General features: G+C 36.0%; 3 protein-coding genes across 4 annotated transcripts in view; all 3 read left to right on the forward strand.

Moving 5' to 3' along the window:
• ssp6 (short spindle 6) overlaps positions 1-21,252 on the forward strand; it is a 64,143-nt gene that overhangs the window by 17,469 nt on the left and 25,422 nt on the right. The window lies entirely within an intron of this gene.
• On the forward strand, positions 122-12,126 carry LOC136414352 (uncharacterized protein KIAA1143 homolog). The gene is made up of 4 exons (XM_066398330.1): positions 122-467; positions 523-655; positions 4,156-4,372; positions 11,645-12,126. Exons 1-3 carry the CDS (start codon positions 360-362, stop codon positions 4,362-4,364), a joined length of 450 nt encoding a protein of 149 aa, XP_066254427.1. The 5' UTR covers positions 122-359; the 3' UTR covers positions 4,365-4,372; positions 11,645-12,126.
• MEP-1 lies at positions 8,878-19,975 on the forward strand. 2 transcript variants are annotated; one of them, XM_066398242.1, is made up of 17 exons: positions 8,878-9,220; positions 13,946-14,031; positions 14,098-14,802; positions 14,853-15,107; positions 15,169-15,366; positions 15,614-15,877; positions 15,934-16,083; positions 16,145-16,249; positions 16,304-16,481; positions 16,541-16,988; positions 17,158-17,343; positions 17,524-17,613; positions 17,921-18,091; positions 18,153-18,380; positions 18,435-18,656; positions 18,709-18,832; positions 19,461-19,975. In XM_066398242.1, exons 2-17 carry the CDS (start codon positions 13,971-13,973, stop codon positions 19,535-19,537), a joined length of 3,462 nt encoding a protein of 1,153 aa, XP_066254339.1. In that variant the 5' UTR covers positions 8,878-9,220; positions 13,946-13,970; the 3' UTR covers positions 19,538-19,975. The 2 variants fall into 2 exon arrangements, with proteins under 2 accessions (XP_066254339.1, XP_066254340.1); XM_066398243.1 differs by lacking the exon at positions 17,524-17,613 and having other exon boundaries at positions 8,879-9,220.

Genomic DNA, 21,252 nt, shown 5'->3' on the forward strand with positions numbered 1-21,252 from the left:
CGTGGTGGCAAACACCAAATGGGATAGAGTTGAGTTATAGAAAATTATGGGGGAAGGCAAAACTCAACCATACGGCAAAAACTTTCGAAACGTCGGTGCATTTTCGCACCGACTTTTCCACGTTATAGCGTTCCGTTAACGGGTCACGTGAGCCAATTTCGGCCAATAAGAGATGAAAAAGTCCTCGGAATGAGTCAGGCAAAAATGTCTCAGAAGAGGAGTACTCTGGCCCTCCCCGGTCCCCTGCCCGCACCAGTCCCAATGTTATCATCACGGTGAGTGTATACGTAGGTGACTTTCGTATAGTGCCTTTTTTACTCGCGATCACAAAATATTAAAGTACTTTTTGCGAATGAGCGATGCCAAAGAAGCATAATATTGCTTACGTGAAGCCAGAGGAACCTAGTTTCTTGAGAAAACTTAAAGAACAGGCTGGGTACAAAGAGGGGCCCACTGTTGACACCAAAGTAGGTTAAAGTCTTTGCCCTAGAACCCGTTTAAAGTGCTCAATTTCTTCAATAGAGGGAAGATTTGGGGCCAGTCAGTGAGGAGGATTTTCTGGACACCGAGGAAGAGCAACCTCAAATAGTAGTGCTTCGCCCCGGAGATCTCAACCAAGAGGAAGCCGCCCGTGAAAAGTTGAGGTTAGAGCGGGGTGAGTTCATTTTGGGGTTCCTTTTAAAGCACTGATGTATCTTGGAACACTAGATTAGTAGCTTTTATTATAGAATATTGTAGTGGAGACGATAGGGAATTAATTCTTTAGGAAAATTGGCGGAATAATTGTAATGAAATGGGGTTTGTTCACTGTAGTTGAGAAATCGATAGTAGCGCTATTATTATGCGTGTTCTGTCTCTGTCTTACTTACGGCCGCAATTGGAAACGTAGAGCGGTGACGTTGACATTATATTAAGAAGACATCACTTCTCGAACAAGGCTGTTTAAGAGTAATTTGACGTCATACAATGTTGCCAGATTGACAGAATAGTTTTTCCTATTTGGATATAGTAGAATCACTTAATGTATTTTGAATTTATTATTTCAAATACATATATCTAAATGTACGGATTTAAGTTTCTGTGGCTATACAGTGGAGCCTTTTTGATTTGTCGAAAAAGAGGATATTTCCAGAAAATAATATTGTTTTTAAGAAAAAATCTACACATTGACAATGACGCAATGGTGATCACCTGTGAGCGCTCTTCAAGATGGCGCAAGCGCATTTTCGTCAAAGCCGCATGGCCCGCGAATTTCCAACTTTTAAATTCGAGCGCACCACGCTTTTCATTTGAATTTTTAAACTTCGCGTCGTTCCCTTCCGCCTTTGCCGACTTTATTTTTTATTCGCCATAATGCAATTGTCTAAATATTATGCTGATAAATTCTATGAATTTTCTTTGAAAAATATGATCACCTAACCATTTTGTCGCTGAGGTGGGCCACTTTTTCCTGCACGTCAGACGGCGGTGATCAGCGCGCTCGAGAGAGACGCCGTATTGAGTTTTGTGAGCGTGTGAACAAGACGCTGACTCCCCCTTTGTGAAACATGGTGCCGTTCATAGTGCTGAACGGTATATTGCTCCCAGATAACTTTATTTAACGGATAGAGAAAATTGGCTCTTAACGTCGCCATATTTGTTATGACGTCCGTTTGTTGAAATAGTTATTTGTTTTAGGTGATCTACGTTTTTAATGAGATGCATTTAGATAAGCGCAGTAATTAATTTGTGTAAGATTTATTTTACTTTTAGATGAAACTAAATTTTAAAAAAATCTTTTAATTTAATGTTTGCTTATTAGGAATATAAAATTCGTGCAAAAACTCCCTAACAATGTTGGTTACAAATCGGGCGGTCACATGACTAGGGGCTTTTGAAGGTTTCCCCACGATCAAGTTGGCTTGGTAGAGTTCGGCGGCCATCTTGGAAAAGTACATTCCCAACGCCACGTCTCAAATAACAATGCCCCTCTCTCTCGCACTCCTTTTATTATTTACTCCCCAACTTCCTGCTAAATTCGATAACTTTTTAACGAAAAATTACGTATTAATAATGAATTGCATACATTTTTCGTTATAATATTGGCATTAATTTTGCTATCAATGAAGTTTTAACTGTAAGAAGTAGGGATATTATGCCAAATTTAGGTGTTGGTCAGGTTGTGGTGTTGCGCGCCAGTGGTGGCGTAACATTGACATTTTGGCTTCCACGAAATTTTCAAATATTCTTATTATTTCTTATCTCCGAGGGATAATAATAATGTTCGAAGCCAGAGATTGTTTATCGTTGTTTACTTCGTAAATCGTGTCTTTGATTTGTTCTTTTTTCGATTCTGCAATCATTAAAATTTCGCGCATTTCTCTCTAAGAAATCGTTAAAGATGACTATGTTTCCTGAGAAATTAAAAACTGGCCGTTGAACTCGTAGCACCGTGAAATTTGTCATACTTTATATTCAGTAAATTTTGAAAATTTTGCTCCCTTTGGGAGTGAAACTGATCAATGCTATTAAAGCACCCAAAATGGCACGTTATGCCTCCTGAAAACTTAAATAAACTAACATTCTTGAAACCTCAACTACCATCAGATTTGTATTAAAAAAATTTAAAAATTACATATTATACTTCTTGAGACGTTTGAAACTGGTACTATTTAGCTCTAAAATTATTGGAATTTTATTTACTTTACTCAAAAAAAAATAGTTAAAAATTACTATGTCTCCTGGAAACTTAAAAACTAACATTTTTAAACCTCAACTACTGTCCAATTTGCATTAAGGAACCTTTAAAAATACATTTTGTGGCATCTTGGACGGCAGAAGGTGCTTATTGAACCCTAAAATCGTTTAAATTTGACATATTTTCCTCTAAGAAACGATTAAAACTAACGCTCTCGGAATCTAACTTGCCTGAAATTTGACATATTTTCCATTGATCAAGCCATTTTTTCTAATTTTTTGAAAACTATCTGTGTTATATTTGATACGCGAAAATTGAAATTTTTCAAATAAAACCACTTGTGTAATATGTAATATTTAAAATTGCCAACTCTTTAAAGTTAATGCACCCATGGAATCTCTACATATATTTCTATTCGTTTTTGAATAAAACTCTATTTGTATATACGGGACACCCTGTACATTGAGCAAATTTTTGAATTTGTTAATTGTAAAGGTTAATGTATCTATAAAAATCTATAAAAACTATATAAACCCGTAGTTCTCAGTTTCGAAGTAATTTAAGGATTAATAAGAGCACGGTTTCAGTGCTTTTTTAAGAGAATATTTGACCTGATTCTTTGTAAAGGGAGAGAGGGAAACTCGATTTTTTCCATAGGACACCCTGCATATTGATTCCTATTATGAACCTGCAAATCACCGAATAATTCCTTAATAAACTTTCTATAGCTGTATCTATGGATTTAACTGTTTCCATCGATCTTAACTATTTCTCGCAGAAAATAGACTTTCTGTTCAATTTATGAATACAAATTTTCATTCTCAAAAGTCTTGAAAATATTTTTTCCACCTTTAGGAAGCTAAAATTTTGCTTTTTTTCGTGTATATTATAATATTTTTCATGTTTCATATAACCTGTATATTATGTGTTTTTATTTGCTGGTCATTGAAACTAAATTTACCTATAAAAATATTATCCTAAAAAGTGCACTGCGTCTCATTTAAATTTCGCGTGTTATGATCATGTTCAACCTTTCTTTGCCTACTTTAATTTAGTTGTGTTGTCACTCTATTTACTCCAAGTGGATTTGTATCTCAATCCGGCATTGAAAACCCTATGTCAAAAGTTGGAACCTTCAAAAACAACAGATACTGATCACGGGTCAAACATAAGTGCGTAGATAAAGCATAGTTGCACCTGAGCAATCACAACATAGCCCAGGTGCAAGCAAGCAGTCATGACCGCATCGAAGGTGCTCAAAATCATACGTTAATGGGGGTCATTAATGAATTATTTTGTATGCATTCAAAGAATATCTTTAATACTCAGTGGACGAAAAATTTCATTTTTGTTACAATTTTTGCTTAGGATCTCAATTTTTAGTTACATATATTGACACTCGTCTTCTGCGCATGTCGCGAAGGCACCGTACTCTAATCAACGTCGAAGTGAAATTTTCGACAATTTTTGTTTTGCAGAGGAAGAGCAAAAGCCGGCAGACCTTTCAGTACCAATAGTCTTCAAGAAGCCCCCTTCTAAGAAGCAACTTAACTCATTAGAAAAATCAGAACCAGCAACTACTTCAAAGAGGTCATCAGACTCAAAGGGAGACAAGGATAGAAAATCGAAAAAATCAAAAAACAAGAGCCTCTTGTCTTTTGACGACGAGGAGGAAGAAAAGTTCTAAAATTTTAGGTAAGAATTTATTTTTTATGCAAAATAAAGCGAATCAATACTTAAATATCTATACGCAAACATAAGAAAAAACTGTTATGGCTAATCAGTGCAATTTCGGTCATGGAATTATTGCAAAAACAAACCGTTACGTCACTGCTAATAATACAATGGGTTTAAAATATCCAAAGCATTTTCAATAAACAACTTTCTGAGAAAGTCACGTGCCGGAGACAGAATTCTAGGAAGAAAAATCGATATTTTTCAACAAGCAGCTCCCTGAGGGTTGGTAGCGTAATGAGGGGTGGCCTTTTGGATCGTCACCGCTACTAGATAATTTTAAACAAAATTGGAAAGTGCCATGGCCGACATAAGCCATGGCGGACGTCGAGAAAAATTCATTAGAAACGGCGAGAGCATGAACAAAATGAGGTTCGGGCGAATCCACTTCGACGCTCAACGGGGACGGACGCTTGTTGTTGAACTCGAGTTTTTTTCATGTTGGACGGGTGTGTAGCCTCATTTTAGAAATATTGTTCGACAGAGACGCCATGTTGGATTCCGTGAATTGGATGCGTATTTTTCCCTCATGCGCGGAGATTTCGGAATTTTATATCGTTTTATGATTTTTTTTTGCTAAGAAGGTTTATCCGTCAAATTGCCGGAGAGATTTTTGCAGAATTTCAGATTTCTGTCAAAGTGACAGTTGACGTACTTTGTTTCGTCACGATGAAAACAATTTTTTTTTTAAGGGACAGATTTTTTTTATCAAAAAAAGCTACATCTGCACCACTTAAAAACGATTTCTCAACTTAATTTGATTTTCACACAGTAATGCTTGACTTGGCATCAAATATTTTTTAACTATTCATTACTTAACACTTCAAAGTGCCGCGTTTATTATGTTACGTCTTAAAGTTGTCCCTCCAAATATCCTTTATATAATATTACAAAAGTTGACTTTGTAAGAAACAAGAGGGAATTAGTTTTCATTGAACGTAAATTTGCGGAATTTTAAGCCGTTTTGCGAGGGGACGAAACTTGAAAAATCGGAGAACTTGTTCTTTCCAAATATGCTCAGATATTTTAAACATTTTTGGCGTCTTTAAAAAAATAAATCAACTACCTCTGCTAAAGGCTTATCTAGTCGAATCACCTTATGACCAGTCTTTTTGGTGCCTCAAACACTGAAGAGAAGCTATTTTTAATGATATATTTTTGGTTCTTGAAGAAACATGACCCGCAAATTCTCTCAGTTTTTTGCTACTTTAAATCTGAACAAGCTTTATGAAATTTCCACATTATTTTTAGTTCAGGAAACCAGGTAAATTGCCGACAAATTTCGTCAAGGTTTTGGTCTTTCGACGGCTAAGAAAAAATAAAAAAAAGTAGAGATCAATGCTTATTGGTTTCAAATAAGTCTCTATAATCGTTTTTGATGTTAATCTTGCATTCATTTCCACGCACAGGTTTGATTATATTGAGCGAACAGGAGTGGAAGGGAAGAAATAACTTCTTAGTACCTTGGGCCGGAAGAAGGTTCGGGTTTTTAGTCTGTTTTGCGAGTCTGATGAAATTTCAATGTTACTTTTGAACCTTCGATTCGGCAAATTTAACACAAATATCTCAAAAACTGCTGGGCATCGAGATAGGACCATGTGTTAGGAATTTTTACCCAATGGGAATAAGATTCAAAAATATGGTAACATTTAGGGTGTCTCACTTAAAAAAAAACTTCTAATGCATCTTAATACAGGTAATTTATGTTTTATAAGGTCAAACTCAGCATTGTCTTTAAAACCTATAGAGATCAAAATAGATAGCAAATTTGAATATATTTCTGATGCAGATTTTCCTCATATTTTGCCTTTTCAGCCGGTAAAAACTTCGACTGTTTTTTAACCTCTCTTATAAATTTCGACTTTTTTTTAGTCACTCAACCATGAAGAAACTTTTTAAAAAATTTTCACTGTGTTTGGTTCATCAAATAGAGGAAAACTTCAGAAAATTTTGAATCCCTTTTTCAAAGCCTAAAAAACTCTTTAAGGAATTTCCGTGTTATTGTCGGTGTATCAAAAAAAATTGTTTCCATCGAATCTTAAGAGACTTAACTGACTGAAAACTGAAAACGGTGAGAAACAAATTATTTTTTGAGTTTCTGCGTAGTGCATTGAGTACGAAAGAATACGAGAAAAAAATTATCTTTCTTACAGGATTCTGATAAAATGACAGCAATTTTCAAAGATTGATGCAAAAAAAATTATAACAAACCACCGGGTACCATTAAATATGAAAACTTAAAAAAATCTCGACAACATTTAAAGCTTGAACGTGTTTGAATTCTGGGTAGTTTTGTAACCTGATAGATTGTGAAAAAATCCAACAAATTACCGTCTGTAATTGAATATTTGAAAAATACCTATCTTCCTTGAGAGATCAAACAAAGCCATTGGATTTAATAAAATTTGGAAACGCAAGGATTCTCCACAAAATTCAAAACTTAAAAATCGACTTTGAGGAATTCAGGAATATTTGATTTGATTTCATGTCAAGTCACGAAATCATCAAGTTATTTAACTTGAAAATTAAGTCAAGCCGGGAATAATGGCGATTTATCCCTAAACACTGAAAAAAATATACTTTCGTTTAAAATATTGCAACTTTAATCTTTTAGAACTTCTAGGCAATAATGTTTTTAAATTTATCTAAGGAGAGTGTGGACTTATTGAATTGTATTCATAAATAAAGTTTATAGTGAAAAATATATATTTATAGTAATATGTTTTTGCACAAAACACTAAGATGCAAAATGAAGTTCATGAAGAAAATTGGGTTCAATAGTCCAAATTTGAAGGCTGATATAGATTTAGGTAGTTATTGTTATAGTCACGTTCTAAATCCTAATAGGTATTTATATTCTACGTAATAGTCAATATTTATTTATATTTACCCTTTCAAAAAGGGGTCACACAGGAGGTTCTGTCACAGGTTTTTCTATTAATAATTTTTGGTATTGACTCAGATAAGATCAATGCAATATATAGAGTGATTCGTAATTAAAACGAAGGCATAAAACTTATATACATATGTATATAATAAGACCCCGAAATAGGTACGTGAATATGTCTCTACGTTATGTTGGAGCTTTCTGAGAAAATATCGTACTGAAATACTCAATTTAATAGTGCGCAAAAAAAGTTAGATTCGCAAAATGAGTAATTCATAACACCATATCCAAGCAATTTGCCATAACTTCAATAATCAGGAATTATTTTTAGAGGGGATTTTTTGGGACTTTGGCTTCAGAATCAACACTAAAAAAATAAGGGATATTAAATCTAAGTTTGAATAATATCGAATTTACTAAATCATGCATGATGAGTCATTTTATACTCGTCCAACTTTTTAGGGTTAATTTCCCCACTCAAAATATAAAAAAATCCTATAAACTTTGGTTGAAAAAATGTCCCCTGTCCAAGTTACGGCTTTCATAGTTTGTCCCGGGGGAGAGTTTTACAAAATGTACCAAATATGGTTGATGTAACTTTAGCTGTTTTAAAAGAATGCAGCATACATTAGTTTTTAACGGCCATCTGTAAATAACCGTAACTCAAACTGGAGATGTTTTTCGACTAAAGTTCGATTGAAGTTAAGAACTTCTTTAAATATTTTGAGTCGAGAAATCAACCCTTAAAAACTTTTAACCTAATTATGACTCACTCCGTATAGAAACGATAGGAAAATGCACCACCGAGGGAGTAGACAATAGTTCTGTTCAAATGGGGAGAAAACCAATTTCGGATCGTCAAAAACAGTCAGGAATATATGTACGTATGTTCGAGGAGTCCCGACCGGTACGCTGTTCATATTTCTGACTATTTCTGACGACCTGAAATCGGATTACCTCTTTGTTGAAAAATACCCAATATTACTGTACATATATGCACATACTCCGTGACAAAAAAATTAAAATTCTTTACGTATTTCAGCGCTTCTTACACGAATGTTATGCGTTCTTTTTGAAGAAGTTTTATAGGCATTTTTTTTTTGGATGGCCAAATTTGCAATAAAATTTAGTAAAAAAGGATGAACACTTTACTACTTTATTATTTTATTACTGAATCGAATTCGCTATAATTCCGTAATTACCAAAAAAATCTTTTTTAAGTTAATTTTCGTTTGTGGGAAGTTAAAGTTATTAAGGGAACTTTAACTAGACAACAATTTCGATAATTAACAACTTTTGTGTGACCTGTGATGCAATCCAATGTTTATTGTTTCCGATTTTTTTTTAGTTTATGCCTCTATTGTTATATTGGTTTAATACAAAAAATTAAATTCAATTCAGGGCATAAAAACGGGTCTGGCACTATTTTTTTTTCAAATCCGCTCCCGAATCGATAAACCCATTTTGGAAGATTTTTGTTGTAAAAATTCGTTCTCCATGTGGCCGGCTGCCGACGTGAAGACTCAGCAATGCGAAGCTCGACCGTCGGGCGGGCGAAGCGAGAGGAGAGAGGCGACGTCACTATTTGATCACGTGACGTACCGTTAGACGCCATATTGGCAGTTTAGTGCGTTGCCAAGGGTTAGCTACGTAACTGTGAACGTCCTCCGCGATTCCCGTTTAAAATCCTCACAATTCCCCACAAGAATCCTCAATTTTCTACCAGAAAAATCGCCATTCGACCGCGTTTACCCATTTACACATTTGAATATCCCGGGCAAGTGTCGGGCAACTTTTGTTCTTCGGGTATTTACGATTGTTCGGAATCACCTCGCGATTGGACGGTACAGATGTTTTGTGTTTCTTTTCAGTGATATCTCATGTGCCGTGGCGGGAATTCAAATTATTCCGACTGCTTTTTGGTAATTATCCAGGGTTATGTGTGGGAAATGGGGCCATGGGGCCCCCGTGGCCCCCTGGTGGCCTGGCACGGCGAAACAGGGTCGGGTTTTCCGGCCAGTGGCGGCGCGCACGGAGCTGGGGATTTTGTTATCATTTCACGAACCTTAACCCAGTGGCGGAGCGCCGACCATTTGTTACGCGCCGTCCCCCCATTTACATTTACACTCTATTACTAATTCGTTGTTCGACCCCCATTTCTAGTACTACCCAACACTGACATTTTGTTTATTGTTTTTGTGGGGGTCCCTGATGTATGGTCATGTTTGTTTTTATTTTATTCCATTTTTCAAAGTTTCATTTAAACCATTTGGAAGTTTGAGTAACTAAATTAACAATTAAATTCGAAACTATCTTCATTAATAAATTAAATTAAATGGCCTCTATTCTGCGTTTTTTAAGTAGATGAGGAAATCTTAATTTTTTCTGTATCTGTCTCTCTTTTTTACATAACTTGAAGATATACAAACAATGTCAATGTTGAACTTCCATGACATAGTGCTTTGTAAACTCATTTGCAATAATCATTTTCAATTAGTAGGATAATTAGTATGCAGTTAGTCACAAAATGGCCAATAGGCACTTTAAATTTTTTCTGTAATAAATACTTACATCAAATCTGTAATACTAAGACAGAATGTATTCAGTTCATAATTGACATCAGATTCTACCTTAGCACTTCAGGAATATTCTCCTGGAGCCCATTTGGAAATACCATGCTGTGTGTGAGGGTGAGGCACTGGAGGTGCTGGAGTTGTTCAGAAATTTATATTATCATATCGGTGTGCATCCAGTTTGTGGTTTAGAAATAGGTCTAAGAGCACACGTAATCACACCACAAAGTTTTCACGTAAATGGTGTGTTGTTCACTGTTACATTCTGGATTTCATTTTTCCAAATTATTCAAAGTTCAGCACAAAAGGGAGAGATTTTTATTTTAGTGAGAAATAAATGAAAGAGGGAAGGTATTTGCAAAAGTTATAAGATTATGGCAAGAATTAAATGATGGCCGCATACCTATTGTCCAACAATGTTCACAAATTACCAAAAAGAGAGTTGTGTATGCCCCTTTCATTCTTATCAATGCTAATATATAAAAATTCTCATGATATGAGTGTGTGCTTCATGAATGGTATCCCAATAAATAGTGTCACTAATTGGTGATTATAATTTTATTTCTATGTAAATAGGTATTTAAATCTGCCCAAAAGATCTTCACAGGCGACTGTGACATACAGCAGAAAGTGTGTTAATTTTTCTCTACGAAAATACCTTGGTGATACCTCAAATTGAATATACCATGAAATATTTTTAGCATGTACATGAAATAACTATTAAATTATGTATTTTAATATGAAAATATATATATATGTATTTAATACAAGTTGACAAATTATTACCATTGGTCCTGACCTGAATTACAGTAAATTCTGGAATATTCATTGCTTGTTCAATTTAAAACAGCATATATTTCAAATCATGTCATGAATTACATTTAAATTTCCTGCTGTTGATATTTGACAGTGACATTCTGTAATTATCATATGCAATATTTCTAAGATATTTTTGATAAGAGTTAGTTTTATAGATTCACATCAAAGAAATATGAAAGTTAATCGAAGGAATTCGCTAACCAGAAATTACTATACCACAGTTTAATCCAATAAGTCAGATACCATCAGTTACAACTTATAACACTGACAAAAAGTGAAAAATGGGATGTCCACATGGAACTCCTGTGTGGTTTCTATAGCATGGTTTTAATCTTGATCTTAATGTAAAGCTCCATAAACAGTGCATTTTTCACAACACACCAGTTTACCCTAACCTAATGTGACTTAGGCCCAAAATTTGAAAAGGGAATTTTTCATGTTACTGTATTAGATTCAATTTTGTCAGGGTGGTACTTCAGTATAGGTATTATGGGTTTTTGTTATAAGCAATTTCATGGAAGTTCGTGGTGTTTTATGGAAGTCCATGAAATATTTGAATATATTACAATACGGGTGATCTAATGAAACAGGATTATTTTAATTATCATTAAAAAAGAAAACTTGTGATTTTTTAAAATTCCCTTTGATGAAAACAATCTACTGGTATATGAGTGGAAATTTTGTCTATGAGCACACTAACAATTGGACAAAAATCTCTATTGTGAAAATAGACTTTAATAAAAAATATGAGTTTTGCAGCACTGTTTGCTATAGATTAGAGAATAGGAAAAAAGCATATCAAATGGCTATGCATGATATAAATTAGTCGTGAACAATTGAATACAATACTGTACTAATTAAAAAGAAAATTTTTCGAAAATTGATGGCATTTTTCAATTTTTTATGGCCCAACAAGTTGTCCAATGTTAAAAATTGTTTTTCCAATTTTCGCAGACTGCTGGTACAGACAGGGAAGTTCAGAAGCGGAAACGCGAAGAAATGGAAATTGTAACAAAGGTGGAGGTGCAAAAAGGATATATTTAAATAAATTTAACTTTGGTATACAAGTTTTGGGTAGGTATACTTATTTCCCCCAAAAGCTGATTTGGGAACATTTTCTATAAAGGAATGTTACACAATTAATCAATTAGAATGCGTTTATTTAAATTACGGTTTTGAATTGAATCTAGTTAAGGCAGGAATATATAGCTAAGGTTTGAACCTGATCCAAAGTTTAAAATTCAGATTTGACGTGCATATACAGGCTGTTTCCTAAATGTTAGACAAAAATTTAGGGGGCTACTCTCTGAGCAATTTTAAGAATTTTTTGTTCTTTAACGATTTTAGGAAAAATGATTTGTTCCTTAGATACAAGGCCATAAATGTTTATTGACTAAATTTTTTCTTTTTTATTAAAATTGTTAAAATAAGCGTAGCAAGATAGTGTGAGTTTTGAAAACAAGACTAGTAAATCGATGCTTTTTGGAACAATTACTTCCTGAATTCCTTTAAGATGTACCGTTGGGAACTAGAAATGCAATGTGATTTATGCACGATGGAGGATCAGCGAATTTTAGTAGGATTGCTCGTTAATTTTTAATAGAAACATGTGGAGATCGCTGGATTAGTCGTGATGGACCTTACTTATGGCCAGCTAGATCCCCAGACTTGAACCTTCTGGACTATTTACTATGGGGTCATTTAAAATCATTAGTTTACACTAATCCAGTGGGAAACCTGGAAGATTTGAAAAATCGCATAATCGATGGGCGTAATTCAATAAGAAACAAACCTGGTATTTTTGAAAGTTCGGCTGTCAATGAGAAGAAGATCAGAAACATGCATCCAAGCTGGTGGCAGTCATTTTGAACAGTTGTTGTAGCTTTTAATAAATTTCATGAAAAACGTTTATCACCTTGTATCTAGGAAACAAAGCATTTTTCCAAGAATCATTGAAGGGCAAAAAATTCTTAAAATTTCTTAGAGAATAGCCCCCTAAATTACCCTGTATACCATTGATGACCTGTCATAATTTTGGGTCTAACTTCAGATCGAGTTTAAATTGGAGGTAAATAACTAAATATAAGGAATATTTATCAGTTTAAGAGCTAAATTTCTATTAACTAAAATCATAGTTCCCATGAAAAGTCCAGGTTGTGTCTTGGTCAGTTTTCTATGAAAATTTTGTTGCAGGTAAATGGCATAACTAATAGTTTAAAATCTTATTAAGTTTAACAGAATAAGAGCCGTCTGGCTATAAAATTTTTAAACAAATTAAAAAAGCTTATGATAAGAGATTAACTGACCACCTTCAAGAGTTACTCATGACCGTGGCTTGAAAATAATACATACATACGCCTCAAGACACTGATATCATCTATTATCGTATAATGGAAAACTTGGAAATGGCAAGTGTAACTCAAGTTAGGTCGGTTCGCCTGTTCTTAACCAGCAAGCATTTTAGAGTGGCTTTTTTAAACGAACAGTTATTATTTATAACACCATTACTCACTGACGACTGATCAAAAAAGTTAAAAAAGGCTAGTAAGTGAATATGACTGAGCTATGCCGCTCTTGGGTTCTAAGCTGTTCTTTTTTAGCCCATATTCATTTCAGGGTAAACTGGGCTTTAGAAGTAAGTAGGTAATAACAAAGAATATATAAACTATTAGCATTAAGCTCACGGTTTTGTTTTTTATCTTTATAAATTTTGTAGTGGTATTTGAAAACGCCTACATACCATAATAGGTACTTTTATACGGAGGCCTAATAACAGTCCTAATGACTATTGAGCTCTCCTGTGTCTAGACAGGCACCTTGGAAACAATATTTCTGACAAAATTCCTTATCTCGCTTCATAGTAATAAATAGAATAATTTCTTAGAACACTGATGGGCCTCCAGTGGCGTACAGCCACGGTCTGTCTTCTACCACGCAGAACCATCTCTCCTTTTCCATCGTCTTCCGTCTCTGTTTACAACTTCGTGTTCCTCGCCTTTTCCTCTTTTCACTTTTTCATTTTGGTATACAAGCACTATACAGGACGATCGTTCGCCAAACATTTACTAATCATGCGAGTTTTTGGTACTTATATCTTGGCAATGTATGTATGTTTTTAGATAGAAACATGTATAACGAATTAATGTTTATTGTTTGTTGTATTGAAAATCAAAATTTGATTTTGAACTGAAACGTTGTGTTGAACTAGCTATTTACTTGATTTTAAAGAAAATTCATAATTGAAATTTCTTCCAGGTTTCACCTTCTAGGTTAATCGGCTATGGCAGAAGTAGCAGAAATGGGGGAAATCGACGAAATCCACTCAACTGAAGAAAACTCCAGTAAGACACCTTTAGTCATAACCAACCTTTAGTTCGGTTAAATTAACACTTTTCCTACTTATTTAGGCATCCTATTAAATGGCGACATAACCAAAGATATAACTACGGAAAACAGTGACGGGGAAAGTTCGGATGACCAAGATGTAGATACGCGCGATGTTTCTGTAAATAAAATATCTCTAGAAGAAACCCCGGATAATGCCAGTTTAGACAGTAACAATGACGTCGAAATAGAAAGCAAAGATGACGCTACCAGTCAAAGTGGTATAGACGACGATAGTCAAGATAGCCAGGACAGCCAAATTAGCCACGATGCCAAGAGTCAAAGTAGCCAAGACAGTCAAGATTCGAACGTGGAACAAATTGCAGAGGAAAATGGCAGCTTGCCACCGGAAGGCAATGAGGACACCAATACAAATGGCAGTCTTCCTCAGAGAGCTGAAGAAGATGTTAATGAGGGCGATGACTCTAGTAGCAGTAGCAGTAGTAGCGACGAGGGAGATGAAGATGAGAAGAGTGAATCTACAGCTCTTGACCAAACCAATGAGGACAGCCAAGATAGTAATGACAAAAAAAGTGATAGTCACGAGGATAGTTCTGAATCAAAAACTGAATCAGCAAAAAATGATGAGTCAATGGAAAAGGCTAGTGACAATGGAGAAGTCGAGGCCGCTAAGGTTGACTCTCAAGGAGAAATTAAAGTGGGAGATGGAGAGGAGGAAGAGAAAACCAAGGCTTCACATACCATAGAACTTAATAGTGAAGATGAGGGTAAAGGTGTTTTCAGTACGTTACTTTTTTCTTATATTTTCCATTTTCAGATGACGTTCAATTAATAGACGTTCCAAAAACGAATGGAACGGAAGTAATCGATTTGATAGACACCCCAGAAAAGCAGCCGCCTTCTGAACAATCTGGTATAAAAGCAGATTCTGCTCCTAGACGAAGTTCAAGGAACTTGAATAAGAATAAGAGCTATGTGGAGAGTGAGAAAGAGGAGTCGCCACCGCCAGAGAAGAAAAACAGGGATTCTGAAGGGTCTGATGTCGAGGAGGTGTTGCCGCAGGATCCCTTAGGTATAGTCAAAATTTAGATCGTTTCAATTATTTCTAATATTTTGTTTATGTTTTTTTTTAGCTGTAAGTGACCAAATCACTGTAGAACGCATACCTAGCGTCAAAAAAGTTCCGGCAGAGAATGCATCCACCATCGTTGTTAAGGACACCAAGCGATTGGTGGAAATTGCCACGAAATCGAATTCAAACGCGGTTCATTCGACAACAGGGAAAAAAGAGCCCACTTTGGTCATTATTGATACCAATTCAATATTGTCAGGTAAGAAAATTTCATACATATCATAATATATAATTCCTTCTACGAAATAGAGAAATTCAAGTATATTTAAAAACGTTTTCATCAGACAATTCCTGAAGTTGACAATGACAATTATGTGATAACGTAAGGAAGGAAATTAACTATATTTTTGTAGGTGATTGCAGAGGATATAGGGATAGATGAAGGTCACCAGCATTTTTATTATTTGCTTTATCCCATAAATTGTTAGATAACCATAAATGTTTAGGACGAGGCCCAGTTCCAGTTACGTCATCGAAGTCCTCGTCCGGTCAACAATTAGCGACAACGAGTTTTACCAGTGTCTTGCCAGTCGCGGTGCCCGCCCAAGGAATGTATCCGCCCAACATGCGGGCGACCATCACCCCGATTCCGGTGTCGGGGGCGGCCAAGGCGTCTCCCATCATGGCGTCTACTTTGCAGCCCGCCGTGCCGCCCTTGCTGCCCACTTTGACCGACGACATGTTCGTAGTTGAAGCTCCCTCATTTATTGGTGAGCTTCCGCTGTTTTTTTATTGCGTTTTTTGCTTATTTACATCGCTGTTCCAGTTCCTTATGTATACGAAAAGCCGCCGAACAAGGATTTAAAAAACTTTGTGGCCGTTATTAAAAAAGAATTAACCGACACTAAAAAGAGAAAGAAAGATAAGAAGGACAAAGGAAGATGCGCTGATAAGGACAGTAAAAGAAAGAAGAAAGGTTTGTCCACACATGCTTAGTCACTTTTTTTATATAAATATTTTATAAAAAAAAAAAACAGATGAAGACGAAGACAGTGAGTCCTTTTCCTCGGAAGATGAAAGTGAAGACGAGAAGCCAGAACCAGATATCAAAAAGCCTTACTCATACTTTGAAAGTCCCTTAGGTGAAATTCATTTAAAATTGTCACAAACTGAGAACTAAATTCTAATATTTACAGGCAAGTTTTTCATTGACATCGGGTTCAACATGGTGCAAGAATTCGTCCAATCAGACCTGCTTAAACAACAAAAACGTAAACGAGATAGGGAACAAGGAAGCAATCCTGAAACTAACAAAACAATAGCCTCACTAATAAAGAATATTGAAATGAGCAAAAGCAACAATGAACACTTCAAGTAAGTATCCAATGCGACAATTTTTAGTTCCTTGTCATAACGGGGGTTTGTGTCTCTAGGATGCCAGTAACGAAATGTGAGTTCTGCAACTTTAAAACCGAATCAAAACTAGCAATGGCGTACCACTTGGAAACGCCTCACATGAAAAACTTCGTGTACAAGTGCAACTTTTGTTCGTACGAAGTGCGCAGCCCCCATGATATTTTGTTCCATATGGAGGCCGAGCACGCGGTGCGTGGTCATTTGGAGCGAGCTCCTGCCTTTCACCAGTGCCCCTCGTGTCCCTTCGAGGATAATCAAAAGGGCAAATTGTCTAGGCATCTGGTGGTGTGCGCCCGAAAGTTCAAACCCGATCGGAATTTGGAGCCGCCACCGGACTGGGAGCCGCCCGCGAAGATTCCCAGAATGCCAAAAATGAGAGCTACAGGTCTGAACGCGACGGTCCAGGCCTATCAGACGTTGGCAGCTAACAAGAATGCCCAGCAGCAGTACCAATTCTTGTCCAAGGTAAGACATATAAAACTTGCAATAGACAAGGGCCACGGGGAAAAGTTCTATTAATTTTTTATAAATTGTTTCAGTCCTGAAAAAGTATCAGATACAACTTGAAAAAAAACTTTCTTACATCAAACAGCATTTCACGTTCTGATAATATTCTATTGTTTTTTAATTTCAGATGCAGCTGCAGGCGACTGCTGCCGCTGCCTCAGCCTTAAATAGAGGCCGTGGTCGACCATCGCTGGGGCCCACGGTTAAAACGCAGCCCATAATTCGGCCTCAGGGCATGATCTTTAAACAGCAGACAGGCGGTCAGGTCCTGGTTCCAGCAAATTACCAATTAAGTGGAAATCAAGTATTCCAGGTTAGTTATTTCGTCTTAAAATTATCATTTTATTAGCATTTCACTCCTTCATTGCGGTTTCCGGTTCTGTCAGCTACAAGGTTGGTTGGAAAAAGTCTCTGAAGAAATCACGATAGGTGATTTGTTTGTAGTGAAATATTTAATTCGTCGTGTCTGTTACTTAGACTGTTAATATGTTAGGTGGTGGGCGGCAGTGAGTTGGGCGGTCGACTGGGCTCCGTGCCCGGCATGGCCTTCATTCCATCCACCGCCCAGGCAGCCTCTAAACAGGTAACGGTCCCCCTAACAACTCTCGTATTAGGGATATTGCGAAAATATTTCATTTTTATCTCTTCCCCGCAACAGTGGCTTTCGCTGTGTCTCTAATCTTTAGCTAACCGGGTTACCTGCTTGATATCGACTAATATTCCTCCCACATAATCAATTTTTTACCTACATAGAAAAGTTGTTAATCTTTTATTTATATATTTAAAGTTGCTCTTATTTCTGTTATTTTCTTGCATGTTTCTGGAAGTATTTTCCGTTTCGGTATTTATTCTTGTTATGGAGAGAGTTATAGTCAATTCCTTAATTGCAGACCACCCAAGTTCCTTCACAACAAACTGCGAAGAAACCTTCAAATACGCCTAGCATTTCTATCACTCCATTGCCGAGGGGCACCACAGCCACTCCGACCGCTTCCAAGCCCGGCGATACCAGTTCCAAAAACTCCTTCGTTATATGCGAGATATGTGATGGTTATATTAAGGTAATAAGTTTGCCAAAAGTTACTGTAGAAGGATTATTTTTTTATTTGTTTTTGTGTGAAGGACTTAGAACAATTACGAAACCACATGCAATGGATTCATAAAATCAAGATCCACCCTAAAATGATCTACAACAGGCCGCCTTTGAACTGTCAGAAGTGCCAGTTTCGATTCTTTACCGATCAGGGTTTAGAACGTCACTTGTTGGGCTCTCACGGGCTGGTTACATCCAGTATGCAGGATGCAGCTAATAAGAGTAAAGACTCAGGAAGATGTCCCGTGTGTGGAAGGGTAAGAAAGTCTGTTTTTCAACAGATTATTCAATAACGTGACCATTCTTTTCAGGTATATCAATGGAAACTTCTGAATCACGTAGCTCGTGACCACAATATGACATTAAAACCAGCGCATTTGTCCTACAAATGTACGGTTTGTACCGCCACTTTCGGCATGTATAAGCAGTTCGAAAACCACGTGTATTCAGCGCATAGTGTGGTGGCCAAGCGAGTGATGGACAAGAAAACGGCATCTACCTCCTCAGGATCGTCACCGGCGGTCTCAGCGAAGGTCTGTGTAAGTGGACATAAAGTGTTATATTTCAATTTAATCATTGTTTTAGAACACTGACTTGAAGCCGCTGAAGATCAACGATGAAATCACGATTATTCCTCAACCGCCAAAATCGACCAATGGAGCGAAGGAAGGCAGTCCCGCTCCCAAAGCTGCGGCTGGCTCTAGTAAAAGTAGGTAAACTGCCTCCCTACGTTTTGGAGCCACTCTTTTTATCCTGCCTTGTGCTTTGTTTTGTGCTTACACCGCTTAGTACGATTTTTTCGAAAAGAGTTTATGATGTAATATATTATACTTAATTTTTATGTTAGTACCGAGTCTTATAGTATTTTTTAAATTATGTCTAAGTAGGTTTTTGACTCTATTTCGGGTCGTATTTATTCAACAGAGTTGGCGAGATTTAGTGAAAATGTCTTCTTGGATGGGATTGCGCTGGGATCTGTTCGGGACTCGCACCTTAAATAAATGTATCCCAAAGAGTAATAATAAAATATTGGCTGGTTTATCAGTCGCCAAACTCTCCATATATTAGACATAGTTTTGTATATAATTTCTATTGTCCAACAACTGAATATTCTAGGCAAATCTTTAATCATCAGACTACTAAAGACTTGGAAATTATGGTTTTAAAAATTATATTTGGCGGTAAGATCAATAATTCTTGAAATCTTTGAAAGGGATTTTTTTTAATTAGAGGACAAAAATATTTGTAAGGCCTCTATTTTTATGCTTGATTTTTCGCTGTGCAACTTATTAGTATGCTTTAAAATGAACAGAAACAGGATTTTAAATCTGTTGTAGATAACGATGAAGCAGCGACGTCGTCAAGGGCGGAGCGTTTAGCTCGAAGGAACGCTCCCGCTACTGACTCCAACTGAAATATTCCCTTTTCCTAACCGATTTCTATGTAAAACGTCGTCTCTTTCGTAGTTGAGCGACTTCTGTTTATTATTAATTAGTGTAAATAAAAATAAAATAGTTTTGTTTACGTACTTTCGTTGACACTGAAGGATTCTGGACAAATTTTGTTGCGCTGGCAGCGTGAGACATTGTACTATTATTTTCGCGCTATAGATTGAATATTTAAGGATTATTGCACCCTGTATAAATTTGTTAAACTCGGATAGAATAGGTTAATGCGGTTTTGTTTATTTCCTGTACACAATCGTCGAAGGATAAGTGTGTGATGGAGTTCGAGTTCCGCCTTTTTATTCAACACTTTATTTATTTTTATAAACAGTTATCCGACTTTTGTTAGCTAGGAACGTGTATAAGCAAGAAAATGGAAATATAATCTTATTCTTTTCTAAACAAAACATTCATTATTTAGTGGATTTTCAACTAGATACCCTACCTTGTACATATTTTTGAAAATGGTGAATCCTGTACTAGCGCTTTTTCTGGATTTATACTAGAATTGAGGAATGTGCCCTACCCTCCAGATATTGTGAATGTTCTGTTCCATTTTAAAACTTAATTTTTTGAATACTTAAATGACACAATCGTGTAACAAAACCGGGTTGCGGCTTCTGCTTGGAAACAAACATCAATTTTTAGTAAAAAAATTCACCTTGAAAAGTCCAAAAACTCTTATCATAAAACATTTTGTGGGAGCTAATTTCAACAATATTTTGACTTTTCAAAAAGCACGTTTAAATAAAAAAAAAAGGAAAATCTTTGAAAAACCTATGAGTTATTAACAGCGGCTATTTCCCGTGATTTGTCACTTGACCGAGGACCGATTTCTTATTGGATCGAAGTTCAATTTTTTTCGTCGGACCCTCTTGGTGAGACATACATTAATGCTATCGTTTTCCTGGGGATAACGTCGGTAGTCACACAGGAACGTGGCTTCATTTTTTCCGATGTTTCACTTATTTCAACTAACGAGTGATCATTAAAAAAATCTTGCAATGGACAGTGCACCGTAAACGCAGGGTGTTGATTAAGCGATTTACTATTCACCATTAAATTTTTGACTAACACAAAGTGATCCTAGACATGTATATGATCGTTCAATTCCTACTTAAGGTTTTTTAAAAACTAATGATTACCTTTATTCAAAATAATTGAAATATCGAAGACAATCAAGTTACATTGCGATAAGCAGTATTAATGTTATCCCGGGAGGGCGCTGACTAACTAGTGTGTGTTTCGTTAAGAGGAACAAAAAATTTAGCATCGGTCCAATGAGAAATTTGTTTTCGGTCACGTGACACATCATGAAAAATGGTCGCCAAGTTTAATGATTTGTAGGTTCTTTAAATAATTTTCGACCGAGAATTACAGATTATAAGTGAAAATAACGAGGTTATTGGACTCTTTTGTTTCATTTGAAAACTATTTTTCTTATATGTATATTTCCTTCTAGGAGACAGTTGACGTAGCAAAACTGATACCGCGTCGGTTTGTGCCCAAAAACAAACAATCAATTTTTTCTAAAAAGATCACCTTTAAACGCGAAAAATCAATTCTTACCATACAACACGTTTACCGGCAAGTTTCATACTAATTAGACACTTTAAAAACACTTCTAATAGTAAAAATTTGGAAATTCTTTCAGAAACAACAAACAACAATTAAAGTTTGGCGG

Source organism: Euwallacea similis, chromosome 17, assembly GCF_039881205.1.
Source record: "Euwallacea similis isolate ESF13 chromosome 17, ESF131.1, whole genome shotgun sequence".
In the NCBI taxonomy this organism is placed as follows: domain Eukaryota; kingdom Metazoa; phylum Arthropoda; class Insecta; order Coleoptera; family Curculionidae; genus Euwallacea; species Euwallacea similis.

Excerpts from the sequence above, each read along its gene's own strand:
- MEP-1 (XM_066398242.1), top strand. The coding sequence starts at position 13,971 with ATGGCAGAAGTAGCAGAAATGGGGGAAATCGACGAAATCCACTCAACT. Across the intron at positions 16,482-16,540 it reads AGCAACAATGAACACTTCAA|GATGCCAGTAACGAAATGTG; the intron begins GTAAGTATCCAA and ends TTGTGTCTCTAG. Across the intron at positions 17,614-17,920 it reads CCCAGGCAGCCTCTAAACAG|ACCACCCAAGTTCCTTCACA; the intron begins GTAACGGTCCCC and ends CCTTAATTGCAG.
- LOC136414352 (XM_066398330.1), top strand. The coding sequence starts at position 360 with ATGCCAAAGAAGCATAATATTGCTTACGTGAAGCCAGAGGAACCTAGT. Across the intron at positions 468-522 it reads GGCCCACTGTTGACACCAAA|AGGGAAGATTTGGGGCCAGT; the intron begins GTAGGTTAAAGT and ends TTTCTTCAATAG. Across the intron at positions 656-4,155 it reads AAAGTTGAGGTTAGAGCGGG|AGGAAGAGCAAAAGCCGGCA; the intron begins GTGAGTTCATTT and ends TTTGTTTTGCAG.